This window comes from Netta rufina (genome assembly GCF_964035555.1).
Source record: "Netta rufina genome assembly, chromosome: 3".
Lineage (NCBI taxonomy): Eukaryota > Metazoa > Chordata > Aves > Anseriformes > Anatidae > Netta > Netta rufina.
This window is the reverse complement of record NC_140125.1, coordinates 66,866,734-66,883,436: the sequence shown is the minus strand read 5'-3', so window position 1 is coordinate 66,883,436 and position 16,703 is coordinate 66,866,734. Positions and strand designations below refer to the sequence as shown.

The window sequence follows — 16,703 nt, the reverse complement described above, 5'->3', positions numbered from 1 at the left end:
ACTCTGCATCCTGACAAACCCACATCTGATTCTTAGATAGAGCTGATATAGTTAAAGGGTGACTGCATTTATTTGCTGCAGCTGCAAATGGACATTCAGGATTCCCCAGCTGAATAACGTGACTATGGATGTTAGAGCTCTTCTCACGTGCTTGAGCCAATGAATATTTAATTACATCATGTCATATCAAAATATCTTTGGCAAGAAACATGCTGCTTTTCTTGCATGCAGGATGTACAAATTACCAAATAACCAAAACTGGATAGAGCAGATGCTAGGTTTTTGACATTCCTGGTGAGTGTGCTCACTGCTGCTCTCATGTCTAGAAGGGTGGTAATGCACAAACTTCCTTCTCTCAGGACTGTGTGTGCTTGAAATACTTGGTAGAGTGCTTCAGTACCTTGGTAGAGCTTTAACAGCTTTGAATCTAAGCAGAAAACGTTTGTAGCTTTCCTGTCCTCTAAGTAGCTGGAAGTGAGTGCTATGATTTAGCCTATAACCTTTCAAACAATATTTTCTTCTGGATAATTTAGACACTCCTCCTCTCAGACCAATGGCTTCTGTGAATCCTGGTTTTTGTTTGTGCAGCCTCTCTGTGCCTCCCAAAAGGAAGCCTATCATAATTCCTCGGGACAGTGAGGCCCTTAACTATTTGAGTTGTGCAACTCCTGCACAACTGCTCCAGGGTGGCTGGAGACAGTGTCAGTGGTATGGTTTTTCATCACATCCATTGCAGAAGACAGGCTATTTAGCAGTCTTTACCTCTGCACTAAGTGTCTGTTGGATATCACATTTGAAAGGAAAGCTTGTGTTATTCTGCTAGCTGGTATATTCTTGCTTTAGGCAGTAAGAAAGTGGACTCCTGGTTCCCTTCCCTTTCTGTGAGTCTTCTGTTTGCTATAGACTCAAACCCCTGCTTTCTGAGGGCTCCCACTGGAAGTCAGTAAGTGTGAGGGGTGGAATAGGGATGTGACTTTGCTTCCCTCCCATGAGGAAATGGCGACTGTTTTTGTACCAGGAATGCAGCTGACTACTTGAGCCTCTGGGCAAAGGGGAAGTAAGGCAGGAATCATGTTAAGCCTTAATTCCTCTTTAATAGTTGTGGCAGTTTTAAGTTACTGTTGTTTAACTGTCAGGCTGCAGTTGCAGCTGAATTTCTGCCCTTGACCATTGCTTTTCGTCACACAGGGTGACTTTAATTTCAGTAATGAAAAACAATTAGAAGCACATAAAAAAACAGTATCACAACCTTATGTTCTGCCTGAATCTTTTCTCTGCAGTAAACAGTCCCGTGGCTTGCTTTCTGATGGAAAAAACTCCGTGTTCCTGAAACAGCTCTGCGGAAATCAGTGGGGGTCAGTTAAGGGGAGGAAGGCAGTTGGGTGTCATGCACCTCCCATGCTCGTCTCTGACCGCAGTGCATAAATCTGCAAAATAAATAACACTACAGTTGCTCAAAAAAGTGCAATGAGCCTGCATCCAGGCAGATCACCCCTGCCTCAGACGTGAGGGCAACTTTTGTGGATGCTTGTGACTGCGATGGTTTACGGAGGTTGGCTGTTAATGTCAGTTTTTCCTAAGAGTGGTTGTAGGACAGGAACATGTGCCATCTAGTGGGGGTTGGCAGGAGGGGCCCGTGGGCCCAAGGTATGGGCAGAAGACAGAAATCCTGCTAAATCCTGCTTTAGACAAGGCTTGCGGGTTTTGTCGGTTTTCCAAAAATATGAAATGAGAATAAAAGCGACTAATCCTGGCTAATTCTGTTTAGGCTTTTCAGAGCTTGTCTCTGATCCCAGTGAGGAAATACCAGAATTAGAACTGTCCCTGCAGCTCTCCTGCATATTCAGGCAGACTCAAAGCCTTTACGTGAAATGGCCTCTGAGATGTTTTTCCAGGGAAGCCACTCCCCATCATCACCTGTGATCCTGGAGTGGATTGTGCCCTTGCAGTGAGCCCTGGCCTATGTCTGGGCCTCGCAGCCCTGCTTGCTTTATGGCTCTGTGCTGAATGCCTGGCCAAGACAGGGACCTTTCCTCTGAGGCTGGCCTTGTCAGGTTGGTACAGTTACCTCCATTTTACAGCTGATGGCCTGGAACATTGCCCAACCTAAAAAGCTTACAAGTGTATTTCACCAAGCACCTACTATTACACAGGGCTTTGTACAAGCAAGGTAGGCCTCTGGCGTAACCCCTGGGTACTGGGGGCATGCAGCAGCTCTGCAAGGTGGGCAGCATGCTCTCCTGCACACCATGGTGAGATGGGTACAGCGGGGGCTGTATGAATTAGCCAGCATTACCGAAGTGGACCCTAAGGCAAATCTCTGTGGGCACTTAAGTAACATTGCCAAGACCCGTCATTATCCTGCAGCCCCAATCTGCACCATGCATTTGCTTGCCAGGAAATGTGTGTGGAAATCGTTAATGCAGAGGAGATCTAAGTGGACCAGTGGATCTTTGCAGGGATGACACGAGGCATCTCTATGAGATAAAGTTTCACTTTTTATTGTCAATTAGGTTCTTGAATCAAAATCAAGCAAAGCACATGACCTGCTCAATGAAAAGGTTCTTTAGTATACTGCAAACATTATATATATATATATATATATATATATATATATATATATATATATTTCACTTGCTTTGTTTTGTGAAATAATTTAATTTTGACTGAAATCTTCTAGAGATGAAAAAGGGAAAGAGGAGAACAGGAGATGGCCTGAGAAAGCTTGGTAAAGAGCTCAACCAAAAGCATTTAACTTTGAGAGTGTTTTATAGGCAAATAGAAATATGCTTTAAACTGAAGGTCTCACTAAACAGTACCACACATGTTCCAGAAAAAAAAAAAAAAATAAATCAGTCAGGATTGGTTTACCTTTCAGTGAGTTAAGAGTTAGGACTGCAGTAAGGATTTTGTAGAAATTAAAAAAAGAACCAAGCTAACAAGGCATAAGTTGGCTATCACGAGAAATCTAGGACATTCAAGAGTTAAAGGTTAAAGAAATTCAAATGTTTAAAAACATTGGAAGGTGATATTCAGATGACCCAACTTGTCAGTTCTCTAAGATGGCATGAGAACAGGCCCTTGACAGGAGACTGGGAGACTGGTGTCCTAAGGATGGTCCTCTGTCACATACTCACAGAGAACATGCTGGGCTACCATTTAGTTAACAGATTTATTACCAGTTTCTTATTACTTGGGGTAGGTGCTATTAACAACCTTTTACAGACATCTGCTTTCATAGCCATAAATTTCTACTCTGATTGCAGCCCTTCCAATAAAAATGAGCTTGTTTGCAAGAAATGAGCAGTCTTTTTTTTTTTTTTTTTTATATATGTATATATATATATTTCCTTTGAGAAACAAGAATGACAAAAAGTGAAATTCATCAGAAATGGATAAAGACATTTACATGATTTTGCACTTTTTTTTTTGTTGTTGTTTAGTCTGTGCTCAGGTGGGAAATACGATTTTTTATTTTTTTATTTTTTGCTAATTAGTCTAGCAAAATCTGACCCCAAGTCTAAGGTGAAGATAGAGATGGCTAAATGAGGATCTTGTTAATATGCCTACCTGAGGCAAGCCTTTAATATAAAATTACTCTAAGCTGAACACTGGGGTTCAAATATAAGCAACTGTCTGAGGCTGTTTGGATTTTGTTACCTCCTGCTGGGGCAGTGCTCTATTTAGTAACTCTCCCAGGAAAGGTTTGTGACTGTGCCTTTGTGCCAGACTGAGATTCTTTCCCTGTTAACTGCTCTTCTGGTCATGTGTGGACATTGCGCGAATACGCCTGAAGACTACCAGGACGTGAGCAGTTGGGTGAGTGGGAATAAGTGACTTGAGGAGGAGCTGAGATGCTTGAGTGAAATATTTGAACCCCTCAAAACCTGCTCTGTTTTTTAGTTACCTCTGTATCGGTGCCCAGTCTATAGGCAGGAACCAAGTGTTTGTTGTTTGTCCTCAAAGCCTCACACAGACAAAGCATTAAAAGGATTTGTGGCTCATGCTTTTCAGGAATGTGGTGATAATGCAGCCTCTTGCGTGCAGGAACTTTGAAGTTTAGGTAGTGCGAAAAAAATCTGCAGTGAATGAGATGAACATCAACCATCTTGAATATCTTATGGGAGAGGACAGTAAAAGAGCAGAGGCACAAGCTTATAAAACCAGATACATTATAACCAAGACAGAGATAGGGTTCATTATTTTGGATGTAATTCTGTACAATGGTTGTCCTTCTGACACTGAGTTAGTTTGCATTGAACAGATCCAGCTTCTTATGTGGCGTATTTGCTCACCATTGGAGATATTTGTGTGGCTGTGCTGTAAGGATATTGCTATCTGGTCTCATCTTCAGGGAGCCGCAGTAAGAACTCAGTTTAAAAATGCAGGATGTGGGAAGGAAACTGATACATGGGGCTGGAATGACCCTGTGCTGGAGGTACTCTGGATGTTTCAGCAATTCCTTAACATTTTTTTTTAACAGTTCTTGAAAATAACAACTCACTTTAATCAGTTACTTCATTGGCAGATGTCCCCTGCACTATTGAGTAAAGGATATCAGGGGAAATGGAGGCCAGTTGCATTTGTCAGTAAATCTGGAGGAGCAGAAAGGCAAGCCTACAGAAATATTGAAATGGATATTATTGGACACACATTCTTTCTAACAAGCCAAGAAAAGCTTACTGATACAGGCCAAAGCAGATAATAATATCCCTAGACCTTCCACTGCAGCCACCTATTGCCAATTGTATAACACCCCTGCAGTATGATAACTGCAGCCATGTCTGTCCTCCAAAGGTCTTATTGCCCTCTTGTACCTCAAAATACTTGTACCTTGTACATCTGGATATGATGAACTGAAACTTCTGTTTAGAAATAGTAGTCTGTAACCTTACTAGGTGTTTTGTACTTTGATTTAAGTTGCCAGGTTTCCTGGTTTCCTGTGACTCAGTCCTTTAAAATTTTGGTAATTTGAGGGTAAAGAAGCATGCAGGCATACAAATATTTTCTCTATGAGATATTATTAACAAGAATGTAGAGGCTTTATTGCAGCATTCCTGCTTGATTTGTAAACAAGTTTGTTCAGGGTATGGACTTGAATTCCATCCAACATTTTTGCTTACAGAAATGATCTCCCAGCTTCCACTCAGGCAGTCAGTTAACATCACTTTCTTTCAGCTATTGATATTTGTCATTGTATAAATGTCACTGTTGCTTTTACTTGTCTTCCTAAAATACAGTATGCTGCTCTAGATCCATTCTGTTAAATGAAGCATGTTTCACAAAAGCTTTGACCAGGTGCTGAAACTGATGGTGAAGTCAATGAGGTCTTAGCAGATATCTCTTTCTGTTGTGATGAGGCCCATGAACTGTTTGAAACAAGCCCGGAAGATCTCACAAAACCTTGCTGCTCCCCCTCTAATGCACCTGGGGCTAGACTGTGCCACTCTTACCATCAACAACAAGGCTGGGGACAATATCCACTGGTAGACTACAACAGCCAGTTGAATATGCATACGCTGAAATACTGCAAAAAAACTACACTGCGATGTAGCACCCACTTCACTGATGTGGCCAGACCATGCTGTAGCTCTTCCCCGGTCTAGGTTCACATATCTTTCCAGAAAACCAGGGGACAAGGGAAGAAGAGAATGGAGGATGTCTAGCTGGTTTCATCTTGCATGTAAGTCATGGGTCTGGAGCATGTGCCTTGGCCTGGAAATGCTGGGAAATGATCCCACATTCCAGAGTTAAGTTACAGCTCGTGTGCATTGCCTGCAACAGCATCTGCTGAAAACATGCCATGATTTTAAAAGTAGTAGTCCGGGGAAAGACTGACAACTTCCTCTCACTGCATGAACTTGTCTCAGACTGAAAAATGTGACATTCAGAATTATGCATAGATAAGGGTCACTTGGTGATAATACTGCAGGGCTTGTCTGTGTATTTTAAGCATGTTCTTTCTGGGTGTTCTCTTAGGATTAGGCAGTGATTGAAGAACCTCAGCCTCAAGCACTGAGGGTGGTAATAGGGCACCTACTTCAGTCTTAAGAAGTTAGTCTCAAATAACAGTCCTCCTGCTTCCCTGAGGCAATTGTGAGTACAGCAGCATGTGATCAGGACATCAGAGACACCACTGTACCTTGGGACAATTTAGCTTAACCATAACAAAAGCAAGGTGATTACCTTAGAGTTGGGCAGCTGGGGAAGAAATAGATATATCTGAAAATAAAACACTACAATGTTAAAGAAAAGCACAACATTAACAAAAACAAATTGACCTACCAAAAAATAAATCCCTCAAACTTCCATCCTCTGAGGTTTATTAAACAAAATTGAATTGCATTGGAGTCTGTACGCTGATTATCCAGCAGTAAATCAAATGTTAGCAACAAGAACTGAAGCTGACCATCTGGCTATTTTGCCCAGTGCTTTGCTAACCCAGGCACTCATGCTGTATCTGCTGTTTCATGCAATGATCAAACAACACTTAAAACTGACCACATAGTTCTGCCCCCCTTGGTTCCAAGCTCACCTACAAGCCTCAACATTACTTAGAAGCAGCCTTCTAATTTCCAGTTTCCAATACTGAGAGGTTTGCTTTCCTTTGTTCTTCAGCCAAATATAGCCTCTTAACTTACAGCAGCCTTCTTATACCCTCCATGATCTGTGGTCCTCTACAAAGATATGTGGTTTATTCTTGTAGCCCTACTAGGCTCCTATTCAAGTTGGGTTTCATCTATCATGAGCACAGGTGACCCAAATTGTGCAGAGTATTACTGTATTTATGTTTAGACATCAGCAGCTGGTGACAGAAACTAGGAAATATCAATCTAATACGTTATATAACTTTTATTCCAACTATTTATAGTGATCACATTTATTTCTTTTTATTACTCTGAAGTGAAAAGGCTCAGTTTCAGATTTGACTGTAGTGTATTTACTGCAGGAGAGATAAATAATTCAGTTAGTATTTCTAAAAATATAATTGGTTGATGAGTCAGAACAGAATTTCATTTTCATAAATGTTAAGGCTAGAAGATTGGGATTATCGTGATCAATGTGTGTGATCTGTGACTCTGCCGTGTCTTAGGATTTTGCCTGATAATTCCTGCGTCACTTCATAATTAAGCTAGAACATTGCTCAGACAAGAATGAATAAAGGGCCTGAGCTACGTTCTTGCAATTTGCTGAATGTTATTTCACACAACAAAAATAAAAGGTATGCCCCACAAACATGTCTGCATTTGATGATTCATTGTTTTCATTTAAAAATCTAAGACCGTTAACATTTACTAATGGGATAATTTGTAATAGTTCAGTACACATTTTTAGAGCATCATACTTAACTGCACCACTATATATGTGTGTGTGTCTATATGCGTGTCCACACACAGTATATGTGTGTGTATATATGTATGTATACATTCATATATATATATATATATGTACCTTTTCTTAAGGCAATTTCTATTTATGGGAATTCAAGTTTTACCAAGAACCTGTATCAGCCATGTGCAATGTGAAAATAGAAAAGGAAGCAGCTGGGATTAAATGAAAAGGCATAAACCAATCGAACTCCAAACCCCAATAAAAGTTGTTGTGAAAAAAGAAACTGAAAAAAAAAAAAAAAAGAAAAAAAAAAAAAGAACAACACATAGAGCAAAAGATCAATATTTTATTGACTGGAAAACAGACTGCTATGTACTTGTTGGTCAGTCATTATCCATATTGATTTTACGCCACTGCAGTTCAGCTCTGCCTTACTTATGCTCACATGCTCTTTTTTTCTCCCTTTTATACTTAAAGTAGTGTCTGACTTCAATATGAATAAAGCCCTCTCAAGTCAGCCAAATAACTGTAAGCAATTAACATCAGGGTCTAAAGGAGAATGCATGGTTTTAAGAGATGTGAGATGACAAATAAAACAGCGCTGAGTGGTGCAGAACCACTGTACCATTCACCATGGCCTGGTAGATGCTGTAACATGAGTCAGACTGTTGTAACATAGAGTGTGAAACAAGGAAGAGAAAAAATGCTTGTAAATCAGTTCTAGATGACCTTTAATAATAGACAATTGAGCAATGAAGCTCAGCAAGGTATAACCTTCTCAAAGCCAGCTACCTAGAAATGAATACCTTGTACTGCAAGTGAGGACTGCCTAGCTTGCAATGGCAACATTACAAATTCTTGACATAATATTGGCAAATGCATGTGGTGCATGACAAAATGAATCAGGTATTGGCTCTGAAGAGCTTATAGCCTGCTACTGACAAGCATGCATTTACAAGAAAAAAAGCAGACTGAATAAAAGACAGCAATGTGGAAATGTCAAGGCCTTTAAGTGTCTTGATTGCTGGCAAATGGGTTTTGTGGGGAGCAAGACTGCAAAGTACAACTTTAAAGGGACAACTGTGAGTTGGTTCTTGTCCCTACTAATAAAAAGTATATTTTAAGTATGCATTTGAAGCTCCAATGAAAACAATGGAGACAGAGTTTTAAGGCATATTCCACTGGAACAGGCTGCCCAGGGAAGTGGTGGAGTCACCATTCCTGGAAGTCTTCAAAAGACGTTTAGATGTAGAGCTTAGGGTTTAGTGGAGGGCTGTTAGCGTTAGGTTGGAGGTTGGACTCGATGACCTTGAGGTCTCTTCCAACCTAGAAAATTCTGTGATTCTGTGATTACTTGTATGCCATATAGACTTCTCATACTTTTTGGTTCATGGGAGATGAAATGTAAATTTTTAAGCTTCTAACAGCAGAGTGCAGTATGTTACAAGGAAACATACTGTAGTTACATTTTAAATATATACTAATATTTTCTGCAGTTTTCTTAGCCAGTATGTGGCTATTTATTATTATTATATTTTTAACAAGCAGTTCAGAACTATGATAGAATTAAACTGCTGTTTGAAAATTATGTGAATGACTAAATAAGTAGTGTGCTGTTTAGATGATTTTCTTATTACAAGTAACAAAGAACATGTTTAAAGAGTGAGAATAATGCATCTGTATAGCTCTCCACAGAACTATGAAGCAGAGCCACATTCGTTACAAAGGACATCATCCTGCTTAGTGAGGAATTCTTCGCCCACCAGTGAGACAGAGCATTTTGCACAGTTAAAGCATTCCCCATGCCACTGGCGCTCTTCAAATGAAATAAACTTGGCACCTCCAAGAGCTGAAAGAGATTATGAGAATGAAGATGTGAATCCGGTATTTCTGGACATGGTTCAGAAACGCAACAGATTGTTTTCAGATGTATGATCACATTGTTATTCATACAGCAAACAAATTAATGAACAAAAATCCATAGTCTGAAATGCCCTTTTTTAGCTGAATTGAAAAACAAAACAAAACAGAAAACACAAAACAACAACAAACAAACAAACAAAAAATAACAACAACAAATAACCAACCACTTTAAGATAGTGAGATAAAATAATAATGAGATACTGGGAAATATTTTAAGTAAAGCTATAAGTCACTTGATTGTTTTCATATCCCATTATGAACTCTGAATGGAACAAGTTTATCAGAATGTCCATTAAGGTTTGCAGATCTTCCCAACAAACTCTCATGAAAATTATTTGCAATGCATAGATACATATAGTTTCTATACAATACTGAGTGAGATTTAATTATTTTCACCAAGTATCTTCAAGATAGTGTCTTTGGGAAATTTCCAGGTCATGGAGTTTCCAGACCATGGAAGTGCACAAGGATGCATACAATAGAGATTTGTTATGTTTGGCAAGCTCTCGAACTTGACAGGTGTGCCTTACCAGCAGGCAGTTACCTCACATCCAGTTTTATCACATTTGTATTTAAAAACAAAGGCAAACCAATTACAGCCATGAGGGACTTGTGTGTATTGGCTGAATAGGAGCCAAAAATGCCTTTTCATATATTCTTGGGATTCTATGCATTTTTAGTGCATAAAGTGCTAAGTCAAGTGATGAGAGAATGTTTGGCACATAAAAGAGCACAGCATTCAGGGAACACGTGTGATCAGTATGTCCTAGTGAGACGTGTTGCATTTGACAGAGAGGGGGTCTCTCCAGTACCTAGCTCTCTCTGTCTTTAATTATGATGGGACTATTTTTAATGCCATTTTCTACAGTAAAGATTTTGAGATGAGACTGATGAGTCCTCAGTGTCTAGTCCCTTCTAAAAGATAAGACTCACCTGTAATAGGTTTCTTGCAAGCAGCACACTTCTCAGCATAAAATCTGCTGTAACAGTCTACACAGTATGGGTACTCATCTTTGGAGATAAACCTTTGTCCAGACAGTTGAGTTTTACATCCAGCACAGACAAAGCATTCTTTATGCCAAGGCTGGTCATGGTAGGTCACTCCCCCAGAAGTTATTACCTAACATATTGATAAAAAAGGACATAGCAATAAAACAAAGGCATGAATCATGAAGGATTATCAAGTGTTTCATAAGTCCTTCCACTTGTTTTCTCTCTTCCAACATGCACAAGTGAAGAGAGAGACAGTATGGTTATGTTGACTATTTTTCATCTGGAAAACTCAACTAAGACTTCATCTGAAAACCTGACTGATATGAATATACCAGTGTTCTGTTATTTTTGATTTCTTATCACAGAATAACCTTATGGCTAGTAATGAACAGGTTGGCTTGTCATGAATTTTTTCTATTACCCATCTGGGTAAAGGCTGAGCATCAGGCATACTCTCAGTGCAACAATTCTGTGATGGACAGTGGCTGATAGAAATGACGATGCGAAAAGGGCTAATCTCCAACTGGAATCGATATTTTGCTGTCTCAAAATTGAAGCAGCATTTTAAGTAGGAGGAAAAAGACAGTAAAGAGGCAGAAATGAGACAGAAAGGAGATCTACACTGTCAGAAAAAGGAAAAATAGTGTTTGTCACTGTCATCAAATGTCCATTCCCTGCAACTCACTCACAGCTCTCCACTGGTTATTTCTGAAGAAGGAAATTTCCAGTTGCTCTAAGGCTTCCATATGCGCAGTAAAGAGTAAGTTTCACAGAAGTTTTGAGGGACTGTTTAAAGGAATTTCTCTAGAAATAAAAATGAGCTCTAAGATGGTGTTTCTACCACCAAGACACGTATGACAGTAAATGAATAGATCAGTGAGTGAATAAGTGAGTGAATTAGTATAGTTAGAACAGGAAAAGAAAGACTTGGAGAAACTTAATTAAATAAAAATAAGGCACCATGACAATTTCCTGGGAAACACAGCTTCATGAAAATAAAGAATTATACTGGGTGATGTCAGGCAATAAGAAATTTAAATGGTTCCCAATCCTCTTAGTATTCTAGTATTGGGTTACAATAAAAGTTAATCTGTCTTTCCATTAAAATCTCAAAATTTCAAATGTTTTTTCTCTGGCACAGAATTGAAGACTTCAGCAATTCAGTCTCTTTGAGCTCACTTATTTATGGAAACTGATGTAGTTTTATTTAGTAAAATTGTTTTAGTATGCATGTAGTCTATTTGCATTCCTATAATTTTTAAGAAGCAAATCCTGATTATTTCATATAAATGCTGTTAACCTCAATTTCTCTAGTAAATATGGAGCAGAATTACTATATTTGTCATGTGATCATTTAATGCAAATAAATGGCTATATATAGAGGCATAGGAATATCTGGAGGTATTTTCTAAAGTTTAACTGTTGAAGAAAAAACAGGAAACAGGTTTTGCTTAAATTAAAGTGTTTTGTTAGAAGTGGAAGTTTACAACTAACCAGTAAATAAATTTAGAAGTTATAAGTCATTTGAATTGAAAAAAAATATTTTTTTGCCTCTGGAGTGGTAGAGATACTAAAGAATAAGTGAAATTCTACCATAAAAAGCAGATTAAAACATTTGTTAGGCAGCAGTATCACACCAGAATAATGCAGTACTTCAATTGTTTTCACCACCCAGAGAATTTTAAAACATGAGAAACTGAGGGAGGGAAAAATTTATTTATTTGTATTTGGAGGAAGAAAGAAAAGCTCATTTGAAAACAGGTTTTCTGGTAACCACAGTGGAAACCTCATGTATTGAAACAGTGTTACTCTTGACTTGTATTATCACAACTAAGTATTACTTATTCTGATTATTGCCTGATACATTTCAAGAGAAAACAATGATTGACCTTGAACACCTTTGTCAGCTAAGGTGGCCGATTTTGCATGTGAAAACATCTGACAAATGTAAAGAGAGGCATATTTATCAAGGCAAGGTCAGTTGTTATCAGGAACGAAGGGTTTTAAAAAACTTTCTGTAAAATTTCAACCTTTGTTAAAAAAATCACAACTAATAAAAAAAAAAAAGTATTTGTTTTTGTCAACAAATATAATTAGGCTTATATTAATATTAGCTAGAATAAAATGGCAAATGCTGTCACAGTTAGTTTTCAGTGTCTAATATCAATACCAAAAGGAAGACTTGGCTCTTCCTATCCATTCACCAGACATTTTGCGTGATCCAGCATCTTCCTCCATGAGCAATAATGCCCCACTAAGGAGCACAGGCATCTTTGTTATGAATTTAAAGTTAGGTGGTGTGACACCCTCGTTACATCCTATTTCTCCAGTGTTAGGAAACCTAGTGTCTTGATATAACTTTGCTGTCAGGAAAAGAATTAATGTCTTCCACAGGAGTAGTTATTTAAAATATAGCACTGTTTCCCATAGATCCTGAATTACTGTGAACAAGTCACTAAACAGAGACACACCATTTTTTTGTTACAAACGCACATCTCTTTTTTGTTGTTTACCTCCACTATTCCCCAGGCTTGTTTTACTGAGCTATCTAAACATACCATAATCTCTGGTGTATTTATTGCCATAATTTGCACCCAACATTTCCATAAATTCAGAAAGTTAACTGGCATTCCTATTCTATTGTTAAAAGACTGAAACAGAAAGGGAAGTACTAAAACTTCCTAACTTCCACATAACTGGGGGGTCAGATGTGGGAGCTTAAGCTCTTTGTATACTCACAGGTGCTCTCCTGAATATCTTGAGAGCTCTACTGATGAAAAAAGACTAAAAGCTTCTAATTTAAGCATCCACATTAAATACTTTAAAACAGGTGATATGAATACCTGTTGGAGAAACAAAGCAAGCTCCAGGTGCTCCTGAAAAGCAGCTAACAGCAATTATAAATAGCTGTAGTTACAGGCAATAAGAGTTCTGTTGATCTCAAGATTGTTTTCCTCTGTTCCTTATCTGCTTTTAGAAAAGCACTTTAAAGTACTAAAAGCATTATTTGTTGACAAAAACTGTAAGGAAACAGGGATAAAAGAAATATATTCTTACTTTATTAAAGCTTGTTAAGCATATAGTCTGAACTTTCATCCAGCTATGTGACTTGTCCTCATAAGCTCTAATGTGTAAATTTTTTATTTATTTTTATTTTTATTTTTTTAAGCTTTGGCTTTTTTACGGAAAAGAACTCATCTAAGAATTCATGTTCTCTACTGATAATCTCTTTTGCCCATTATGACTTAAATTTCAGACTTCTAGATGAGAACGGAAGTAAGAATTTACATAGGTTATTTTAAGCCTGAACTTTAAAGATTGCAGAAAAAACTGTTAGCATAGTTTTTGCTGTTGGACAATCTGGTCTTGACTTGACCAAAAATAACATGCCAGCACAGTGAAATTTCTCCATTGTAATTACCTTTTTGCAAGAGTAGCAATGGTGAGCAAATTGCTTCTCAAAACAGGGCACACAGTAATTCTCATTGTCTTTGGTGATCAATGGTTTTGTTCCCAGTGGTTGCCGGCAATACTGACAAACAAAACAGGATTCATGCCAGGAACTTCCCTTAAATTCCATTTTACGAGAACCTGCAAAAATCATTACAAACAATGGTCCCAAATACAGCCTTGTAACAAGAGTTTTAAGTGTCAGGAAGACTCCTATTTTTAGTATTTTTATCTTAGTATCGCCTACCTCAAAAAACACTTATCCTTAACGCCATAGGTTTTACAAGAGCATATTTAATCTCTAAAACACATTCAATACCATACAGTCACATGGCAAAAGACATACGAAACTGTGACTTTTTTTTTTTTTTTTTAGTCTTTACTTATATGACTCTTAGAGTTTCTGTTCTGTGATACAATTCAGCTGCTCAAAGTTTTTCTCACTGCAAGGACAAATGCAATTCCAAAAGGAAGTCACTTAGTTAAATGTCTGCTACACCAGTTTCAGAGCTTTTAAGTTGTGTACAGGTGCACTGTACACCTTAATGTAGATGTGGAAGCCTAAAATATGCACACATGTCCGAAAATGACTCATTCAGTGACTCTCCACCATAGCTTCCACCTCTGCCAGTAGCATCAGACTGCAAAGAGAGGTGCCAGGCACTTTACCATCCTTTCTCAAGGAAGGAGAGAATTGATGATGTAACTGATTAATCATGGAATACTTGCTTTCTGGACTGTGGGTTTAGAGGAAAGAGAAACTATTAGTTGCACTTAAACATAAAGGGTTTGCAGCTTCCTCCTGGTGATCAGAAGGCTAAATTTGCTATCTTTGCCTACAGGGTCTTTTCAATATACAGCTAGCAAGCTGAAGAAGAAGTCAACGATTAACAAGGCAGGAACTGGTTAGCATCACTTCAGTTCTTTGCACTGTTATTCCTACCCTCAACATTTGCTGTGAGGATTTAGTCTCCTAGACTCTAGGACAAAATCAACAAGTTGGATAGTAGAAGAGGGTGGGTTGGGGTGGGGGGAAGGTGTTTATTTTGAGTTTCTCGCTGCTCTAGTCTGCTAGTGATAGGCAGTAGGTTTCATTAATCTCCCTGTGCTGAGTCTGTTCTGCCCACAACGATAATTGTTGAGTGATGTCCCTGTCCTTATCTCAAACCTTGAGCCCTTTTCATCATATTTTCTCCCCTTTTTTCTTCAGAGGAGGGGGAGGGGGAAGAGTATATTGCCACAAATACAACTTTAACCTGCAATGAAAAAGAAAATAAATACAATAGTACAAGTATATAGTTTTATTAACTCTACAGGTTAAACCAAGACATGGGTAACCTAATATCTATATTAAGATGATAATTCTTCACAGCCTGGATCTTATTGTTTGGCATGAATCTGAATAATAAACTTCCTGTGTTGCTGGTAAGTTTACTGATGTTCTTGGCCAGAGGTTCCCAATCTGGTAGTTATGAGACCAAGGCACATAGCTTGCTGCTGGTATTTGGACCTATATGCGTGATCTGTAAGAGGATGTAAACATTGCGGGTTTCCAGAAGTTTGCGACCCACTCTCCTTGGCAGACTACTTCATTTTGGCACACAAACTGCTCTTGCTTCTCTTAGAGGCAGCGTCTGAAGAGGCAGATTTAAGCAGTGTCTCTGTCGCATTAGCTTTACTGGTGTGGAAGCAATGAAAGACCTAGACAAACAACTACCAAAAACTGAGAAGTGGTTCAGAGGAAAGTGCAAAATTTTCAAAGTTGCTCACATTAGGAAATAAAACTATTGTAAACACATCTGTATGTGTTTTTTAGTAAAAATGTTGATAATGATTTGAACATAAAACACCATGTTTTGACAATTAAAGCAAAAGATATTTCTGAGGGAAAGAAATGGTTTATAAAGACTGTGAGCCAGGTCTGATACTCAAGGTCTTGCCAAGGCGACAGACAAAATGCAGATGTCTTGTCTAGCCCTGCACTCCTGCTAACGATCTCTGTTTGTCTACCTACACTCACAGTGGGATACACTTCCTAAGAACTGCAGGCAGAATCAAGGACTCAGCATGAACACATCTTTTTCTATTTTGAACTCTAATATTCTTTATAAGGATTCATAAGCCCTGCTAGTGCTAGACCAGAGGTGTCTGTCTTGCCTCTTTAATGCTGGCAGGGTACTACAAGAGGGAGATGCAGTCACCCGCAAGCTGTTTTGAATGTCAAGGATTTTATAGGTGGGTTATTAAAGGATGTGATTTTAATTAAAAATGCAGTTCCATTTTTCAGTGAAAAGTCCTTGTTGTCTTACCAGGCATAATGGTCTTCTGACAGTGGAAACACTTAGATGAATACTCATTAGAGTAGCATTCAGTACACAGCAAGAGCTCATCCTTTGCAGCAAATGGTTTCTCCACCAGAGAGCGACTGCATTTGGCACAGTTGAAGCATCTCTCATGCCAGTGGCGGCCTTTGTAGGCCAGATCCTTGGAGAAAGTATGTCCATGTTAATGAAGACGTTTCTTTACAGTGTTCTTTTTTCCTCAGCTCCTCCCAGAAATAAAGTGAAAAATGCAGAACATTTCGATAACAATTCAAAGAGAATACAGTTGCATCCAGGAGAAGGTGTGTCAGCCCTCATAGTCTCTGTGTTAGGGTATATTGTAACTCTCTCGTACAGGATGTTAGGATCTGCTTTGGCACAGGCAATTGAAGCAATTGTTCTTCCCTGTGCAACATCAGAGCGATGTTTATATTGGAAGACCAATCATATATTTTTACAGTTGGCCTTCAAGGGAAAGCAAGTAATTAACATTTTTAATGTGCACAGGCCACCTGACAAGAAATGCATTCTCTGTAGACTTTTAAACAGAACTTCATGCATTTTTTAATGTTACTGCTTTTTCTTCCAGCTGACTCTACATAACACTAAAGAAAGATCATATTATTGCAGAGAGCAAGCAATTAAAATCTCATTAATTGAGAAAAAAATGATTCTTAGGAAGAG

The 16,703-nt window shown here is 38.6% G+C and overlaps 1 protein-coding gene across 1 annotated transcript in view; it reads right to left on the bottom strand.

Moving 5' to 3' along the window:
- Positions 1–7,747: 7,747 nt before the first annotated feature.
- Positions 7,748–16,703, bottom strand: part of FHL5 (four and a half LIM domains 5) — a 28,913-nt gene continuing 19,957 nt past the window's right edge. The window contains exons 3-6 of the mRNA XM_084284987.1: positions 16,008–16,182; positions 13,670–13,839; positions 10,189–10,375; positions 7,748–9,181 (exon numbers count right to left, since the gene is read on the bottom strand). Coding sequence (XP_084141113.1) covers positions 9,030–9,181; positions 10,189–10,375; positions 13,670–13,839; positions 16,008–16,182 — 684 coding nt within the window. The 3' untranslated portion in view covers positions 7,748–9,029. The remainder of the gene's footprint in view (positions 9,182–10,188; positions 10,376–13,669; positions 13,840–16,007; positions 16,183–16,703) is intronic.